The 16,882-nt window shown below is 42.6% G+C and overlaps 1 protein-coding gene across 1 annotated transcript in view; it reads right to left on the bottom strand.

Moving 5' to 3' along the window:
• Positions 1–1,151: 1,151 nt before the first annotated feature.
• The window catches only part of adamts6 (ADAM metallopeptidase with thrombospondin type 1 motif, 6), a 61,976-nt gene continuing 46,245 nt past the window's right edge, over positions 1,152–16,882 (bottom strand). Inside the window, exons 18-24 of the mRNA XM_034095360.1 lie at positions 15,054–15,217; positions 13,700–13,838; positions 11,519–11,648; positions 9,138–9,342; positions 8,882–9,058; positions 5,169–5,325; positions 1,152–3,956 (exon numbers count right to left, since the gene is read on the bottom strand). Of these exons, the coding sequence (XP_033951251.1) occupies positions 3,847–3,956; positions 5,169–5,325; positions 8,882–9,058; positions 9,138–9,342; positions 11,519–11,648; positions 13,700–13,838; positions 15,054–15,217 (1,082 nt within the window). The 3' untranslated portion in view covers positions 1,152–3,846. The remainder of the gene's footprint in view (positions 3,957–5,168; positions 5,326–8,881; positions 9,059–9,137; positions 9,343–11,518; positions 11,649–13,699; positions 13,839–15,053; positions 15,218–16,882) is intronic.

Below are 16,882 nucleotides of genomic sequence, written 5' to 3'. Positions count from 1 at the left end.
ACAGATAGTTAGCCCGGGAGCTATTTTGACTAGCACTAGCCCTTCTGCGAGTTAGCGGTTCACATTAGCATTTCACAAAATTTCTAGAAACAAATATTGCCACACAAATATTACACACGAAGATTGATTTCACAATACCAGACCCATACCATCTTCCCATTTCCGTGTGTACATGCACAGTATCAAATGAACAGCTTACGTTTACTAAAGAATAACCTTTTGTTTATGTTAACTCCAAAATGAGCAATCATCTTCATACATACTAAAGAATGGTGTGCAAATGTTTTGTGTGAAGTAGCCATCTCAGGCCTGTCAGGCCAACTGCACGCTATCACCTTCCCTTCCTTCTCTCCTTGTCGCCCTCAGCTCTCAAGGTTAGGACTTATGTAATCACAGACCACTGCAGACCGGCCAGTGCGGGAGACAGAAGCTGGGCCAGACGTACAGGTATTCTAAACTGGTTACATTAGACCAAACAGGCCATCTGTCTCCCTCTGTAATTGGACACTGTGGATTAGAAGGAGACGGCAGTTTTTCCCAGCCAAGTGGGCTAGTCTACTGTTTATTTGGAATTAATTACCAAGGAGAGTGGAAACCTCACAGTTCCCAAAGAGTGAATCCAGACACTTGAGGCCAGGATGAGAGGAAGGACAGTGCCATACTAAAGCTATGGCAACAAACTTGAGACAGTTCAGAAAGGTGTTTGTTGCTGCTCACTCAGAATTGTATTATATTTGAATCTCGGATGATGATGCAGCCGATGTGGCACAGTCAGATAGATAGGGGAAAACCCTTTCTGTCTCTGAGGCAGCGAATGAATGGATTTCTTCAGCGGTGTAACTGGTATCCTGGTGTGATGCCATTAGCTGTTCTCATGCTGTGGGTGCTTTCCAAGATTTGAGTGAAAGGACAACATTATATATCTCTTAAAGCCTGTGAGAACAGAGCATCCACCCTGGCACTTTGTATTTGATCCTCACTGTATATGTGGAGCTTTTTCCTCTCAGAGGAATCACTGTGTACACCACTAGAAATGTTGTGCAGACGTGTTTTGACAAGCAGGGGAAAGAAAATGAATCCACTAACTCAAGGTCTCTTTAAAAGCTGCTCTTTTTATTGTATCTACTTTAAAAAAAAAAAAAAAGGGCTGGTGAAGGGCTGCATCACTGCATATTTTTTCACTATGCTAAAGTTCTGTTTGCATGCAGTGAAATAAATGTACAAGTGAGACAACGTAATAAATTAGCATATAATTTACATTTGAAAAAAAGAAATTAGTAACAGTGTACCAACATTAATACTGAATATAAAATATACGCGACTAATCACATGATGCTTTTCATTTCTCTTGCACGTTAGGTACAGGTATAAGCAATGTGACATTCAAACATCCAAGTTCACAGCAATGAGTACCAGTTTGAGTGATTTCAATTCAATTTTCTCTGGAGGCTCCAAGTGAAGTCCAAGCAATCTGAGTTTAACTGATTTCAAATGCTTCTCAGCGTCCACTGTCCTTTCCCAACGGCCTCATTCAAGGTTTGGTAACCGATCAAATCTGCTCGACATTGTCCTACTGAAGGTGGCTACAAAAAAGTAGCAGCAGCAAAATTAGAAATGAGTTGTTAACAGCTTCGATGAGATTCTTGTACACTCCTTAATCGTCTTTCATAGTTCCTACTGTACCTCCATAACAAGCGTGTGATAGAGATGTTCTCTTTCACTACCCCCTACACCAGCAGGAATGTCACCTGGGTAAGTCAGTTACAACTGGGCAAGTGTCCATTTTGTTGGTGGCGCAAATTACAATACACGGTTAACAATGACAATTCCCAGTGTGAGGTATAAACAGATACAAACAAAACAATAACATGACCAGCATTTACCATAAGAGATATTGACAAGGATTATATACTTTCATATTGTTTGGAGCCAGCCTCACTTTTAAGCACACTGGAGGGTTGAATGGAAGCACCCACTTGATAGCACCAGAAGCCTGGGAAGGCCGCAACCCTCAGAGTAGAGCAGGAGGAAAATAAGAGGTAAACATAGTACTCAGTGGGAATAAAAATGAAAATAAAAAAAGGGAAAAGCACCGTTGAGTTGGCTGGTTTTTTCTTGTCGCTGCGGGACAATGATAATGAGAAAAAGGAAAACAAGGACTTGTGGTATGTGTACACCAAAAAAACGTAGATCTATATTTTCTTGCTGAGAATTAGATGAGAAGATTGATGATCACTGTGTCTGTACGTTCAATATGAAACTACAGCCAGGAGGCGGTTAGCTTTGCTAGCAACTCAAAATAAGTAATGAGCATGTTTTCATTCTTCCAAATACAAAGTGTAAAATATATTAGGGTGCCAGATTATTTATTAGCTGGACCAAGCCTATCGATGTTGGGGTGGTGGCCCACGGGATATTGCAACCTCCATGTTCATTGCTTTGCCTTTTCCCCATTCAACACATTGGAAAAAGAGCGTCTCCAAAGCGGAACAAAACGTTCTACTGTTTAATAGGTAAACTATTAAATACTTTAATGTCATTATTGTCTGAAAACAAGCTAACTATAGTATGGCTAAAGATTCATATTCACAGTACAGACATAATAGCGACTGGTATCTTGGTTGTCTAATTCACTGCAAGAAAGAAAATGTTCTTTCTATTCCTTTAACTTTTATAAGCAATGAAACAATGACAGTCTTTGCTTCCTGCTGAAGTACAATAATATCTGACAACTTCTGATGTAATAGTCATCCAGCTTAAAACAGTAAGAAATAGTGACTGCTCTGTGATTCCAATGAACAAGCTGCTTCATAGAATTTGCTCCTTCAAAATGAATCCTTCAATAGTGAACTGGAAGCTCCTCAATGGGATGTTTAGTAAAGGCCAGTTTGGTAATAGTCTTTCATGTGGCCCAGGCACCGTCTTACGATATCTTTACACTACTTTGGACTAATGATACTGAGTGAGCTTTCATTAAAGTGTTAGGAACTAAGGCACCCATCTGGGGAAAGAAAAAGTGATTTAAAAATCCTCTTATAACCATATAGTATTTCTGGTCCTGGATTAACATCATATATAATATACAAATCCTTACAGTATATAAGGGTTTAACGTATGTTACAGTATGCTATATTTTCATTCCAGCACAGAGACGTTGAATATGAATTCAATCACATTACATTCCCTTCCATGACAGTAGGCTACTATCCGACACAAACATGATCAGAGGACAATATCTCAGCTCTGCTTGGAATTGTACAATAAATATACAGTACACTGATGGGGGTTCTCTGTCGTATCTGAGCGGTACATTGGCAAAGTATTTACAGGAAAAAGTGCACCGTAGCCAGAAGTCTGCCTGCCACCAGCACCATCACAGTCGTCCCAAAGACAGGAGTCCGACACTTTCAACTCCCACCCCCTTTCTTCTAACATAGAGTCCTCCCCTCCGTCTGTCCATCTCCGAGGGTAACATCATCTGCAAGCGATGTGTCCAGCACTTTGGATTCATAAAACAACAAACACGAAGGAAGACTAACAATGATATCAATAATTATTATTATAATAAAAATAACCAGCGAATAATCTTCCAAGTTCCACTTCACAGAAGTGAAAATTAAAACCGTTTGTGTCAGCGTTGTGGGCTGAGCAGTGGTTTGGATGCCACCAAGATGGAGGGCAGGAGGACCAGGTGTGATAAGCGAGGAAATCCATCATTTTCGTCGATCTCTCTTCGTCTCTTTTCCACTGGACCAGAGGTTTTTTCTTTTCAGTCTGCCCTATTTTCTTTTCCTGTCAGTGCCGTATCATGCTCCCTCCATCTTTGTTGCCTTTCTCCCCCGAGGGTCAGTGGCCCTGGCAGGTCTTGCAGCACATCTGTCTGAAGTACGCACGGCTGCAGAACTTGAACTTCAGGACCAGCGGGCAGTAGGCCACTTTGTTAACATCTTTGCACTCTGGAGAAAGAAATAAAAGAGCTGAGTTAAAAAGGGACGAATGTATTTTTTACTCTCCTTTAAAAACGTGCTTCCAGCCCCAGTATTGTCATGTGTTACTATTAGATTAGAGATGCAGTATGGCGTTTTATGGTGATATTTAAAAAGCAGAGAAGATCGATTGAGATGAACCGCTGTTCTGAAGGTATTTCACACACTTATGACAAATATTCTCTCTGTTGCAATAAAAGGGGATGTTTTTAACCCGTTTCCCTAGTTGTGATTCCTTTTTTCAAATTCAAACTCAATAGCTAGATACTAAACATTTTTAATATGCAATAAATGTAATATGTTATCATCCGGATAGCAAAGGTTCAACAGTGGTAACAAACTTCTGGGGGTTTGCAAATAATGTAGTTATTTTTCAGTAGACGCAATGCTTAGCACCGTGACTTACAGAATACATCAGGCACAGGCTGGGGCTAACCTGCTACACGAGGGCTGATGGATCTCCCTCAGGCCTCCACCGAATAAAAGCTCTGCAACTATACTTGGACGCAGAGGCGGGAGCTGAGATCCTGGCCTCCTTCACTAACTGGGCTTCCTGCCATTTGTAGCATGCACACACTCCTTCACACACACACAAACTACTTGCTGGATGCCGGACAAGCAGTGCTCTAAATGCCTTATCACGATCAGAGTGTCTTCCCTTATTAGGCTTTGGCCCCTGCCTCTGCAGAGCCAAATGAAACGAGACATTGCCTCACTGCTGTCCGTAAAGGAACAATTAGCCTACAGCTAATCCCATTAGCCAGCCTGTAAACGCTGCTCACGTTTTCCATTCAGGCTAATCGAAAGGCCCTTCTCAATGCATCTGAATAGCCATCCATCATGGGTAAGTGTATATGGAGGGTTGAGTTGTTTCGCTTTGACCAGGAGCCAACCCCACTGGAAAGATTAATGTAGCTGGCAAAGTGGCGAGGAGTGTGTTATCCAAGTGTGTTTAGGTCATAGTAGAACAGTGAAGATGAAGATCGGGACAGATTAAAACCTTTTCATTTAGGGCTTTGAGTGAAAGCAATATGTATTAAACATTGTCTTTGCATTTGAAGGAACTGCAGAGTCAGGTGTGTGTGTGTGTGTGTGTGTGTGTGTGTGTGTGTGTGTGTGTGTGTGTGTGTGTGTGTGTGTGTGTGTGTGTGTGTGTGTGTGCCGTACGTTTCCTCATCTTACCGTCGCCATTGGCGATGGGGGTGGCGTCGCACTTGCTCTCGCACTGCTGCATAGTGGTGGGTCGCAGGGACTCTGCGCAGTCATTCGAAGGCTGCCCCGTGTACGACAGACACTGCACCGTCCTCATCTGCTGGCCCAGGCCGCACTGCGCCGAACACTGTAACAGGAAACCACATTGTCCACGCAGTTAAGCCAATGAAGATTCTTCCAGGAAAATAAGCACCATCTTTTCTCTGTGACGCTGTAAGTCTCCCTTATGCACGCAGACACACCGCTGATCCCTGCACACACACCACACACACACACACACACACACACACACACACACACACACACACACACACACACACACACACACACACACACACACACACACACACACACACACAACTTGATCCAATCAACCAATCATCATGGCATGCAGGAAGCGAGCACAGTCACCTTCCCCTTTGTTTGACCCAGCTGGCTGCATGTCAGTGACTTTGTTCCCAGAGCTAACAGGTCAGCGTTGCTAGAGAGGTTTCTCCATGTGTTGGTGAGTGCAAGGACGGACAGAGAAACAGACAGAGGGAAAGTGTACTCTTTGATTGATTGTTTCTCATGAGGAAGTTCACTTTTAAGACTACAAGCTGAGCTTCGAAAAGTGTGCACGTCTGAAGGAGACGAGGGGGATGATTCAGATTTAATTAAAAGGACACATCTTTTAAGTGCTACCAGCAAAAAGTGCCATAACTACAAATATCTGGAGTAGATGTATGGATGTTTATTGCCTAAGGATAATGAACTCCTCACAAAGTCAACCTCTATCTAGAAATCAGCATCATATCTGTGTCGAGAGTTATAACTGGGAAGAGTACAATCTTAGACGCAGATTGCACCAATCTGGCGTAAAGCAGAGCTGCTGCAACTGCCGATCCTGTTGTTGGATCATTCCTAGTACTTATCCAATTTATTAAGGATTTGTTTACAAGGAGATCTCCACAACAATGGAGTAATCACTGTTGCATCCTAATAAAAACAACCTTTGAGAAGCCTCCTCTGGCATACGGTCATTCTGGCTTGATTTTCTAGGTTTAGGAAAAATGACGATGGCCTCACCTTGGCCGCAGAACTAAGGGACGAAACATTTGTTAACACATGAAAAAGCTTCTTGTATTGTGCACCTGACTTCCATAAATGTGCTAGTTCTAATAAAAACTGAAATTGGTTCTATGGGTGGCCAATACAACCCTTTTATAAAAGAAGAAAGACTACAAAAACAAGATGCCAAAACACAAGCTTCTAATGAATCTTCATGATAACGCCTCCTTGAAAGCACTGGGCAACAACACACCTGTTTGCCAGCACTATGTGTGTGTGCGCGTGTACAGTACGAGTGTGTGATATGAACCCAGCCATCAACAAAAGCTCACCCCCCCCCACTGATGAGAGAACTACCGGGCTTTCTGTCACCTTCAATGATCCTCTCTGACTGCCTCAGATCAGGGAGCCTGCATGTCATCCCTTCCCAATTAGAGAGTCTTTATTAAGGACCCGCTGCCGGCCATGACAGATGGTGTACGTCAATGGTGCGACTTAAGTGGGATTTGAACCAGTGACCTTTTGGCCTTGGGAGACAAGAAGCTCGGTAGCTGGCAACAATCTTCCCTTTCTGACGCTTTGAGGGACCGGGGCAGGGAGGACCAAGCTTGTAATTAAAGCCAAAAAAGAGGAGGTGGAGGCCGAGGGACAGGGTTGCGCGCGCACACACACACACACACACACACACACACACACACACACACACACACACACACACACACACACACACACACACACACACACACACACCACACACACACACACACACACACACACACACACACACACACACACACACACACACACACACACACACACACACACACACACACACACACACACACACACACACACACACACACACACACACACACACACACACACACACACACACACACACACACACACACACACACACACACACACACACACACACACACACACACACACACACACACACACACACACACACACACACACACACACACACACACACACACACACACACACACACACACACACACACATCTGCAGTGCATGAGAAAGTGCTGTATAAGAGCAGACCCAAGCTGTTGCTCTCCGAGGTATTAACCCCTGCTCGGCTGTTTGATGGCCCACGCCGAGGTTATCAGTCAGCTCTGCTTTGTTTACGACTGTTAATGCTATTGATCGAATTCTAAAGATGTGTTTTTGATGTCAGTGAACACACATGTGGCCGTCATGAGGAGAAGCCAACTGTAACCTAGACTGCCTGACTCTTAACCTCTGACCCCAAGGGGCTCAAACTATGACATTGTAAATGTCTATAACTATGTAAATGATGTCCTTTATTGTTTTATGTTTCATGTGGAACCTACAGTATATGCTGCAGGTCTTGAAAAAGAGATCTATGATATCAATGGGACCAATCTGGTTAAATAAAGGTTTGAAATGAAATCAGCTCCACCGACCATCCTCTGAACATCAGAGCACACTGTTTAAAATTCTACTTTTACACAAAAATTCCCAACAAATCCCTACCAGAAGAACAAGCCATATTTGTGTGCGTTCATCCCTCTCTGACGCACGTGTTTTTGGCGTCCCCCTCACCTACATGAGTCAGCTGTGTTGTAAAGTGTTCAACAGCTTTGCTGAGCTCACTAAGTCATGTCACGGTGAACCCGAGAAAGCTACTCCTCGGTATTCCTCTAAATCTTGTTTCCTGGAAGTGATCGAGAGGCCTGGTCTGAGGCAGAGATAAACTTCAAACAGCCAGGAGGATATTACTGCCACTGATCACACACAGCAGGCCCGCTGGAGCACTTGGACCCAAACACACAAACAGAGCTCCTACGCAGGCACACACACGTCACAGGCCTGCTTAGTGTGTCATCCAGGTGTAAATGATATTAACCATTCACCAACACATGGGATCCATCAGTGCATCTTTTGGCTTTTAGGCATTCGAGCTATCCTTTTAAAGGATTAACCAGCATACTGTTGTTTGGGAAGCTCACTTAGATCATGTTTAAAGTGCTAAAAAGCTTTTTGCTTTAACTTGTTACTTGGCAATGTTGATTGCTCAATATAGGGGCTGTAGAAAATAGTGCTTTCTGTTTTTCACAGGAGCTATCGATAGCTATCTCCACCACCAGAGTCTCACTATGCTAAGGAAATGGCAGACAGTGTGAAAATAGCTGTGGGAAACAAAATGAAGTGCATCCTAGGCAGTGTTGCCAACTATTTTACAATAAAAAAGTAGCTCGCACTCGGTCCAAAAGCCTTTGCATATTGGCAACATCATTGCAAGTTAATTTGCATGAAGCTTAGTGGTTGCAATGTTTGCAGAGAAGAAGAGACTTCCTGCATGCATGGAAAGAGAAGAGGGAAAGTCCCTGTACTGGCAAACAAAACATGTGCTGCAGCATTGTAACAACAGAATAACACATTTTAATATATGTCAAATATGTTATTTTGTAGAATTATGTATTTTGTCACAAGTCACAAAATCCTCCCTAAATACTCTTAGTAAAACAGAAGGTGACCTGGGTGTTTTTGAGAGAGCGGCACCAACAATAAAACGCCTTGGAAACGCTAGAGTTACAAAAGACGTCTGTTAATATAAGTTAAAAGTCATGGAAGTGCCATCTTACCTGTCCCCATTCACCAGGGATCCAGCGAGGAGGCGGACATCGTCCTAAACTGCAGCGGATTCGGACCGGAGGTTTGTTGTGGCTGGGGCAGTGTGCGGGGGGGAAGGTCTTGGTGAGGTCGCTGCTCTTACACAAGGCGATGCGGTGCTTGAAGCCGGGGCCACACTTCGGAGTGCACTGTAGAGACAGAGAAGGTGTAAGGAGCACATCTTTGACGGCACTCTGAGCTAAAGTTACTTTCAGAGCATTGTCTTACCTCCGACCAATCCAGGGTGACCCACTTTGGCGGGCAGGACTGGTTGTTGCAGGACTCTCGTTCGATAGGTCGGTGAGTCAGGCAGTGTGTGTCCTCAAGTGTCTCCTCCTCAGCAGGGCCGATCTTCCTGATGCACAAAACCGTCCGCGTCCTCATCCCGCCGTCACATGTCTTCCCACACTCCGACCAGTCCCCGATAAACCACCTGCAGGAGAGTACATGTGAGTTAAAAGAGAAAAACAAAGCAAACAGTATACAGTCGGTTGTTCCTCTGAGTGCCAGAGTGGTATCCTCCCTGTGGTTACTAATTAGAAAAGGGATTTTGATAATGTCAGTGTGAAATGACATTATGCTTCTGAACATGTGGGTGACTTTATCAAAGTTGGATTACTAAAAGGGCAGTGCAGCAACATTTCACAGGACATCCGACCTCAGTAACGTTTCCATAGCGACTGAAACACAGTGCATCCATAGCACGGACTACAGCTTGTTGGGTTTTAACAATATTTAGAGAATATTGACCTCTTTTGTTTCAAGAAATCAATACTTAGTTTTCCAGATAAATGTTCTTTACTTTCTTTAATACTTAGTATGTCAGGTTTTGAAAAAAAGTTTGTATGTTTTCACTATTTATCAATTGGTTGGTTGTAATGTGATCAACTGTACATGTGTTTGGGATAATACATCTCAAAGTGTAGTTTTCAAACGTTTATTATTTAAGTTTCAACCTTAGCAGGCGTAGTCGACCAATCAAAAGGTAGATTTAGTGTAACTTGGCTCGGAAAACAGGTGTGAGTAACTCTACTTCCTTACCTATCGCACGAGCATTATCGATATTCTTATTTAACTCTTGGAAATAAAGAGAATTATTGTATTTCATCTATAACAGCCACAACATTTTAGAGTTGCTTGGGGAAGTATTGTAGCAACACGACAAAACGAAGACCAACATCTGGACAAAATGCCTTAATTTGAAAATGTTATCACTCATTAAAAGATAAGTGTTGCAGTTAAACTCTTGTGATCTGGCAGATAAGTGACCGCCCTGTCTGTGCCATGCCTCTGAGCTTTTGACCTCCAGAGAAATGAGCCCCTCTGTCTACACACTTCAGAGCTGATATCATAAAACTGCCCTCCAAACACATCCAGCTTGTGAGATATTACATCATCTGAAGGAATGTATACAGAATTAACGACGTGTTCAAACATCTGTGTTAGCTTTCATTACGCGAGCCCATAAAACCCCAGCTTTTCTAAAACAATAGTGTTTACGTGGACTTGTTCGGCCCGTCGTGAGGCTGCGGAGGGTGTTTGCCTCTCTAATAGACACAAATGTCATGCGTAACTCAACACACACACACACACACACACACACACACACACACACACACACACACACACACACACACACACACACACACAGTTTAAGTCACACACTGCAATAGCCTTCAAGTACTAATCAAAATAAATGAGATAGCACGGAGTCTGCGTCTACTGAATACAGATGCGTAAATAAATAACCCGAGACTGAAGTCTAAATGTATGAAAACAAATTACCACTTATACAGTACATTGACGATACTGTGATCTTGTTTGGCCTGAAAGACATACAGTTTCATACACAGAGAAACTGACCAACCCTGATGCATTTCATCCCCCTTTCTCCATATAGGATTCAAATGAGTCTGACTTTTCTAGCTTCAGGTTTGCAGACATGTGGCCCCCAAACACTAGTTCATATTGCACCTGTACACGTGTGTGTTACACACCCCCCCCCCCCCCCCCCCCCCAGGGTCGGTAGTGAAGCCAAAACAATCAAACACAGGTGGTCATTTTCAAGGCTCTAATTTTTGGCACGAGGCAAACACTGAAAATAGTTAACATATGAAGCTATAAATCACCGTCTTTTTATTTTTATTATTTTGTTCCAAACACACTTCACAAAGTAGACCTCATTGAAGGTGATATAATATCCCGAGTCAGTCTCGTTTTCACGGACGATTTTTCTTTTTGAAAGAATGAAGTGCAGAGAAAGAGAAAAGCTGCTTTTCTCAGTATTTCTATATTAACAATGGATCAAATGTCTAAGTGTAATTAAGTGTGTAGCTCGTTGTGAGCACACGACAGAGAATCATCACCTGACACAGATCATTTTGATATTCATGTATCATGCAAAGTGCCACACATTCTCTGGTTCCACCTTGTGATATATGCAACAATAAACTGCTGTTTCACATGGCTGTAAATGGCTGGTCTCGAACCGTCGGACCTTAAGATGTAACCTTGGCCCCGCTGAACTTGTTATTCATATTTTCTACTAATTCCCCATATTTTTCACACTAAACTTAATAATGCCAATAATCAAGACTGTTGATACGTACTCTGGAGGACACGGCTCAGAGTTGCAGTCTCTCTGGTTCTCTGGGGGTTTGCTGTCTGGGTCGCAGTAGCTGTTCTGCACCACCGAGTTGTCATCCAGCCTTTTGCACACCACCTCCTGCTTCTGGGAGCCTAACAAGGAGGAAACACACGGATCAATAAGGCAGCACAGAGCTCAAAAACATTGAAACCCTCATCAGAAACATGGAGGCCGAGCGTCGTGTTGCGCGCTGTGTTTGAGCGGAGATGGTATCGCTTTCAGTCTGTAGTAAATCCAGACATGTAAATTCCTGATTCTTTGCAGGATATCTTGGCAAATCACTTTTACAGAGCAGGGAGCTCTTTACTTTGGCTCCTAATGGAGAGAGCGAGGGCTACCGTATCGGTGTCACACCTCCCACTGTGTGTGTGTGTGTGTGTGTGTGTGTGAGCATGCACTGTGTGTGTGTGTGTGTGTGCACGTGTATGCCATACCAACTTGGAAAGGGTCTCTTTTGGCCCTCGTGGGACATATCCCGAAGCAGACTTGTCTGGCAGATGTAATGAGATATGGATGTGTGTGTGTGTGTGTGTGTGTGTGTGTGTGTGTGTGTGTGTGTGTGTGTATAGAACATCTACCCATCTGAGCTTGCAGTGAAATACAGTTTGGAGGAGCAGTGTGCATGGGGTGAAAGGGTTTTGGTTGTAAGGCTGTCAGAAGGTGTTTTTCATAGAGTTTATTGCCGTGGTGATATATTCAACAATGCGTCATGATTAGCTGAGCGAGCTGTATCGAATGGGGGCCTGATTGAATAACCTTGTACAGAGCGAACAGAGACACAAATCAGATCGTTTGAATCAACAATGCAAAAGCATGTTTACAGGACTGGACGGAACATGTGTGCGTTCTAAGGAAGAGATTTAAAACTTCTGCTTTTGAATTGGAAATCCTTCCTGAGAGAAAGCCACATGCTTATTCAGTCATGCTTTTACAAAATATTACAAACCTGTCCAGGCCACACTTGACAACTGGGAAGAAACACTATTTATTGTTACATGAAACCCATTGCTTTTGGGCAAAAGCGTTTGGTTTAGTCATTCTTGAGGCCGTGGTCAACATTTCACTGCGGTTTCAGATTTTGAATGTTTGACTTTGTAGGACAAGCGCTCTGGAAGAGTACTTCGTATCTGTGTGCCGCGCTGGTAAACCAGAAGCTATGCAGAGCAGCTCATTCACATAAATTACACCATATTCATTTCTCTGGCTAAAATACAGAAAATATACATATTGAATTAATTAAGAGGGCCGAGTCTCCGGCTACAGAGTAATGATTTGGGAAAGCAAATTATGATACTGGGTTTCCTCACACTGCTCTTCAGAATCTGTGTAATTATTGGTTAGGGAAGATTTACAGAAGGACACACACACACAAGATATGAAGTATTACATATTTGAGAAGGCTAGAAATGTTCACAAATAATTGAAACACCCACAGTCTGTTAGGCTGTTTAATACCAACATGCTATGAGTGCTATTAAAAAGAAAAGCATCTGCCCGATGGAGCTCAGCAGAAGTAGTAGTACTTTATTACAAGTTTTATAAATCAAAACTTGAACTGCTTAAAATAATGATTAAAATGTTCATATTGGTTTAAAAATATAATAAAAAGCACGTAAGACAAGAAATATTGTTGAAATAGGAGTGTTTCTGTATTTGACACTTGACAGGAGTAAAGTAAGATTATCTGTGTGGAGCAATGAGAACATAGTAACATTTCTTAATTTAATACATTTAATAAACATAAATGCCATATTTACATAAACTTTTCTCCATTATTTGTTTGTTTGAGTTTTTGAGAGGCATTCTTTCAATGACATCATTTTGTTACGACCTCTTCCTCTGATTAATGGCATTTGATTGAGTGGCTTACGAGCAACCAAATCCTAATAATTGCTTAAAGGTGTGGATTAAAATGCACATTAAATTGCATTTACTTCGCATGTTTACTTTGTTAAAAATGACACAAAGTTATGATCGATATATGACTTAAAGATAACAATTATGCATTAACAGTACATTTAAACCGTTGTGTGTCAATTTAAAGTGGATCTGATCGCTCCAGTTTTCAAATGGAAAAGTCTAGCGCTATGTTTCTGTTATAATCTAAAGTCCAGAGAAGCAGAGGCTCGCAGTGCTGACTCACCTCCAGCGCAGGTAGCAGAGCATTCAGACCAGGGCAGGTGGTGCCAGGAGAAGCCCACCTCGTTGTCCCCACTTCCTGTGCGCTGGATGGGCACGTTGAACTTGTAGCGTATCCCCAGGTTCTGCTCCTGGAGGAGGACCTGGGGAGGAAGCAGCACACACAAGGTGAGGACAGGAGAGACAAGTCGCATGCGAAGACATTTAGTAGAATTGACATTACACATTAATTTCAACCAATGTAAAACTGATTTATTTTGTATTTAAATGCAGTTTGAACAGTTGGGATCAGTGAGGCTTTGGTGGGTTTATATTAGTCCTCTGGATGCAGATGGAGCCTGAGGGGAGTCAGGCTTTGCACGCCGCAGAGGAATGGCTAGCGGTCGAGTGGCTAGCTGCTCGTCTATTCCAGTATTGCTGTGTGGTCTGGTATTTTCAGAATTCATGTCAGGCAGAAACCACCGAGTATTACGACAAGAAATTGCTTAGTTGCCTCACATTAACGGAACCTATTTTAAAAAAGAACTTGACATAAACGAGCAAACACAACACACATGCTCTCCAAATCAAGTAACACGGTTCTTTTTCAATAATATCCACATATAAATAGATCCAAACCCCAAAACTGGTGGTTGCTGGTCATCTAAGGTTGGAAGCCAGATGTCTCAGTGGACTCAGAACAGCAGCATACATACGCAATGAGATGCACAGAAAAAGTTGAAAGTTGAGTTATTTCATTAATCCAAGTTTCCATAGGTGTTTCTGATGTTCTGCATGCAGTGATAGGCTGACAACATATGAAAGGATTCCACCTAGATCATGTCTCTCTTAGTGATGAGCCTACTGGTAGTTAAAAGCTAAATATGCTATATATTGGAGTGTTGTTGTGAGTTTCAGCCCATGGTTCTGTAAGGAACAGAACTTGACTTTATCGATTCCCTCTCACTGCTTGCATAGCATAATACTTTAGAGAGCAAGGCTCTAAAACCCACTCCACACTACTCGATCAGCAGCATATCGGAGACAGGCACAGTTTGAGAATATCTGGCGAACATCGTGGAGCATTCCAGCAGTCTGTATTTCTCGGAATATATGCGGACACTGTGTAATTATTAAAAAAGAATGATAATGTTAATCTGTAACAGCTGGATGTGTTAACAAAAAAACGACCCAAAGGAATCCGCTCCAGTTTGAGTCCTTTGTGTCTACGTATAGGAATATTGAAAAGAAAACGGGATCACAGCAGGGGATAACATTTACAATACCATCTTTGTAACACTATTGCATTCACATGTGATTTCCACGCATTCAATGTTTTTTTCAAAGTTCATTCTTTTCAATCAAATATAATTTATTACCATGACAAACAGGATTTCAGTGGTAGCACCCAGCGCCTCGAGAGACTCCGGTTCATCGGTCGGTCTCTTGTAGTGGAAGGCCGTCCCTGCGATGTCAAACTTCCTGGGCCAGTCGATGGTCCACGCTCCGTTGATGTAGTAATCATCCACTTCAGATTTCAGAGCTGAGTGATCACAGAAGACAAGTCATGTTTTCAGAACGATGAAATCAAAAGCAGACGGGTCAGGAACAGTAGCGGGGACAACAGGTGGAGACAATAATTCGCTGTGATGTCATTGCTGTCGTTCATCATCATCTTTTTCAGCCTCCCTGATGTCACTGACAACTTTCTGAGCAGAAACACACACACACACTCGTGCTGTGTGTGCAGACTTTTCAGGTGCACTGACATGTACATACGTCTAATTTAGAAAGAGAAAGAAAACACACTTCAGGTGAAAGCCAGGACGAATCTTATGAATACCACTTTGTCTGGTTGTCAAAACAAAAGCTGGTCTCCAAGCACAACAGATCTGAAATATCCACTTTCTGTGCGTTGAAATGGCGCCAAATTCAGGAGAAATGCTCCAACTATTCACTTTTCTGTCTCTCTGGCTCGTGCTCTGCAGATTCCCCTCTCCCCTCCCCCCCCCCCCCCCCCCCTCGAACAACTGTTAACTCCTCTTTAAAATATCACAATGCTCTTAGAGACGAATCCATTTTCTACACATCTGGCACTTATTGTGAGCATTTTGTTATTTTGAACAGTGCAGTTTACACAAGTCTCCACAGGCATCCCAGTCTTTATATTTATATCGCCTCACTTAGTTTCTGCTTTTATTTAACAAAAAAAGAAAGGAAACTACTCTTGACCTAAATAGCAAGGACTCAGACAATGCTGCAGAAGAACAATATTATCTGTATCTCTCGGGTCCCACGTGAAATTCATAAGAAATGTACAGATTGCTTGGAATGGAAAATGTAGTCCAACACAATAGCCAACATTGCACTCTTTAAACTTTGATATATAGACATCATATCCTCTATAATCCTTGTGGACCAGGCAGCTGTCACCACGGCCCTATAAATCTGATGCAGCTCTGCGGTTCAAAGTGTAACTTAAGCCCTCCATCAACACCATCCGCTATAAATTCAACACGCTGTCACATGTCTTTCTCTCGTTAATGAAAAGACACAGAGCAGGCTTAATTGAATCCGGTTGTTTGATTGTTTTGAGTCCGTCTCTGCCAGTGTTGCAAATAGTTTTTGTTTAGTCTGGAACAGAGCGGATGAGTCTGGTGCCAGGAGAGCCATCACATGTGTTAGGACTCAGAGAGTTTTTATAGACTCTGTTTTATGGCTTGACATTAGGCAACAGGAGATTTAATGATGGCATCTCTCTAATTTTCTCTTGACAAAGACGCGAGGAAATCCCTGGAGATGGGGTTGACACAGAACTGAACAGACAATATGAAACAGCTTGATGTCAAAATTGCCAATTCATCACACTGTACTGAACTTCTACTGAGACTTGTGGATTGATAGTGAAGTGAAGAGCAACACGAGGGCCTGTGTGAGACTCCACTTCAACAGAATGGTGCTTTGAGCTCAAAGCACGTGTACCATGTTCACCAACAGGTTAGAGTACAGCTGTCGGTAGTTTTGCAGGTATTTGGTCATAAACTGAAGTGGATAATCACCCTGAGGGGACCATGAATGTCTGAACCAAATGTCATGGCAATCCATCTCAAAGTTGTAAAGACATTTAACTTAAAACTACAAATATGGGAGTTACTGTAAGGTGAGGCAAAAAGAAAAGTCAGGGGTCATCAAAGTGAGTCTGCTTCAG

The sequence above is a fragment of the Pseudochaenichthys georgianus genome, chromosome 12, assembly GCF_902827115.2.
Source record: "Pseudochaenichthys georgianus chromosome 12, fPseGeo1.2, whole genome shotgun sequence".
NCBI lineage: Eukaryota > Metazoa > Chordata > Actinopteri > Perciformes > Channichthyidae > Pseudochaenichthys > Pseudochaenichthys georgianus.
The sequence above is the reverse complement of the archived record's forward strand: the minus strand, read 5'-3'. Positions and strand labels throughout refer to the sequence as shown.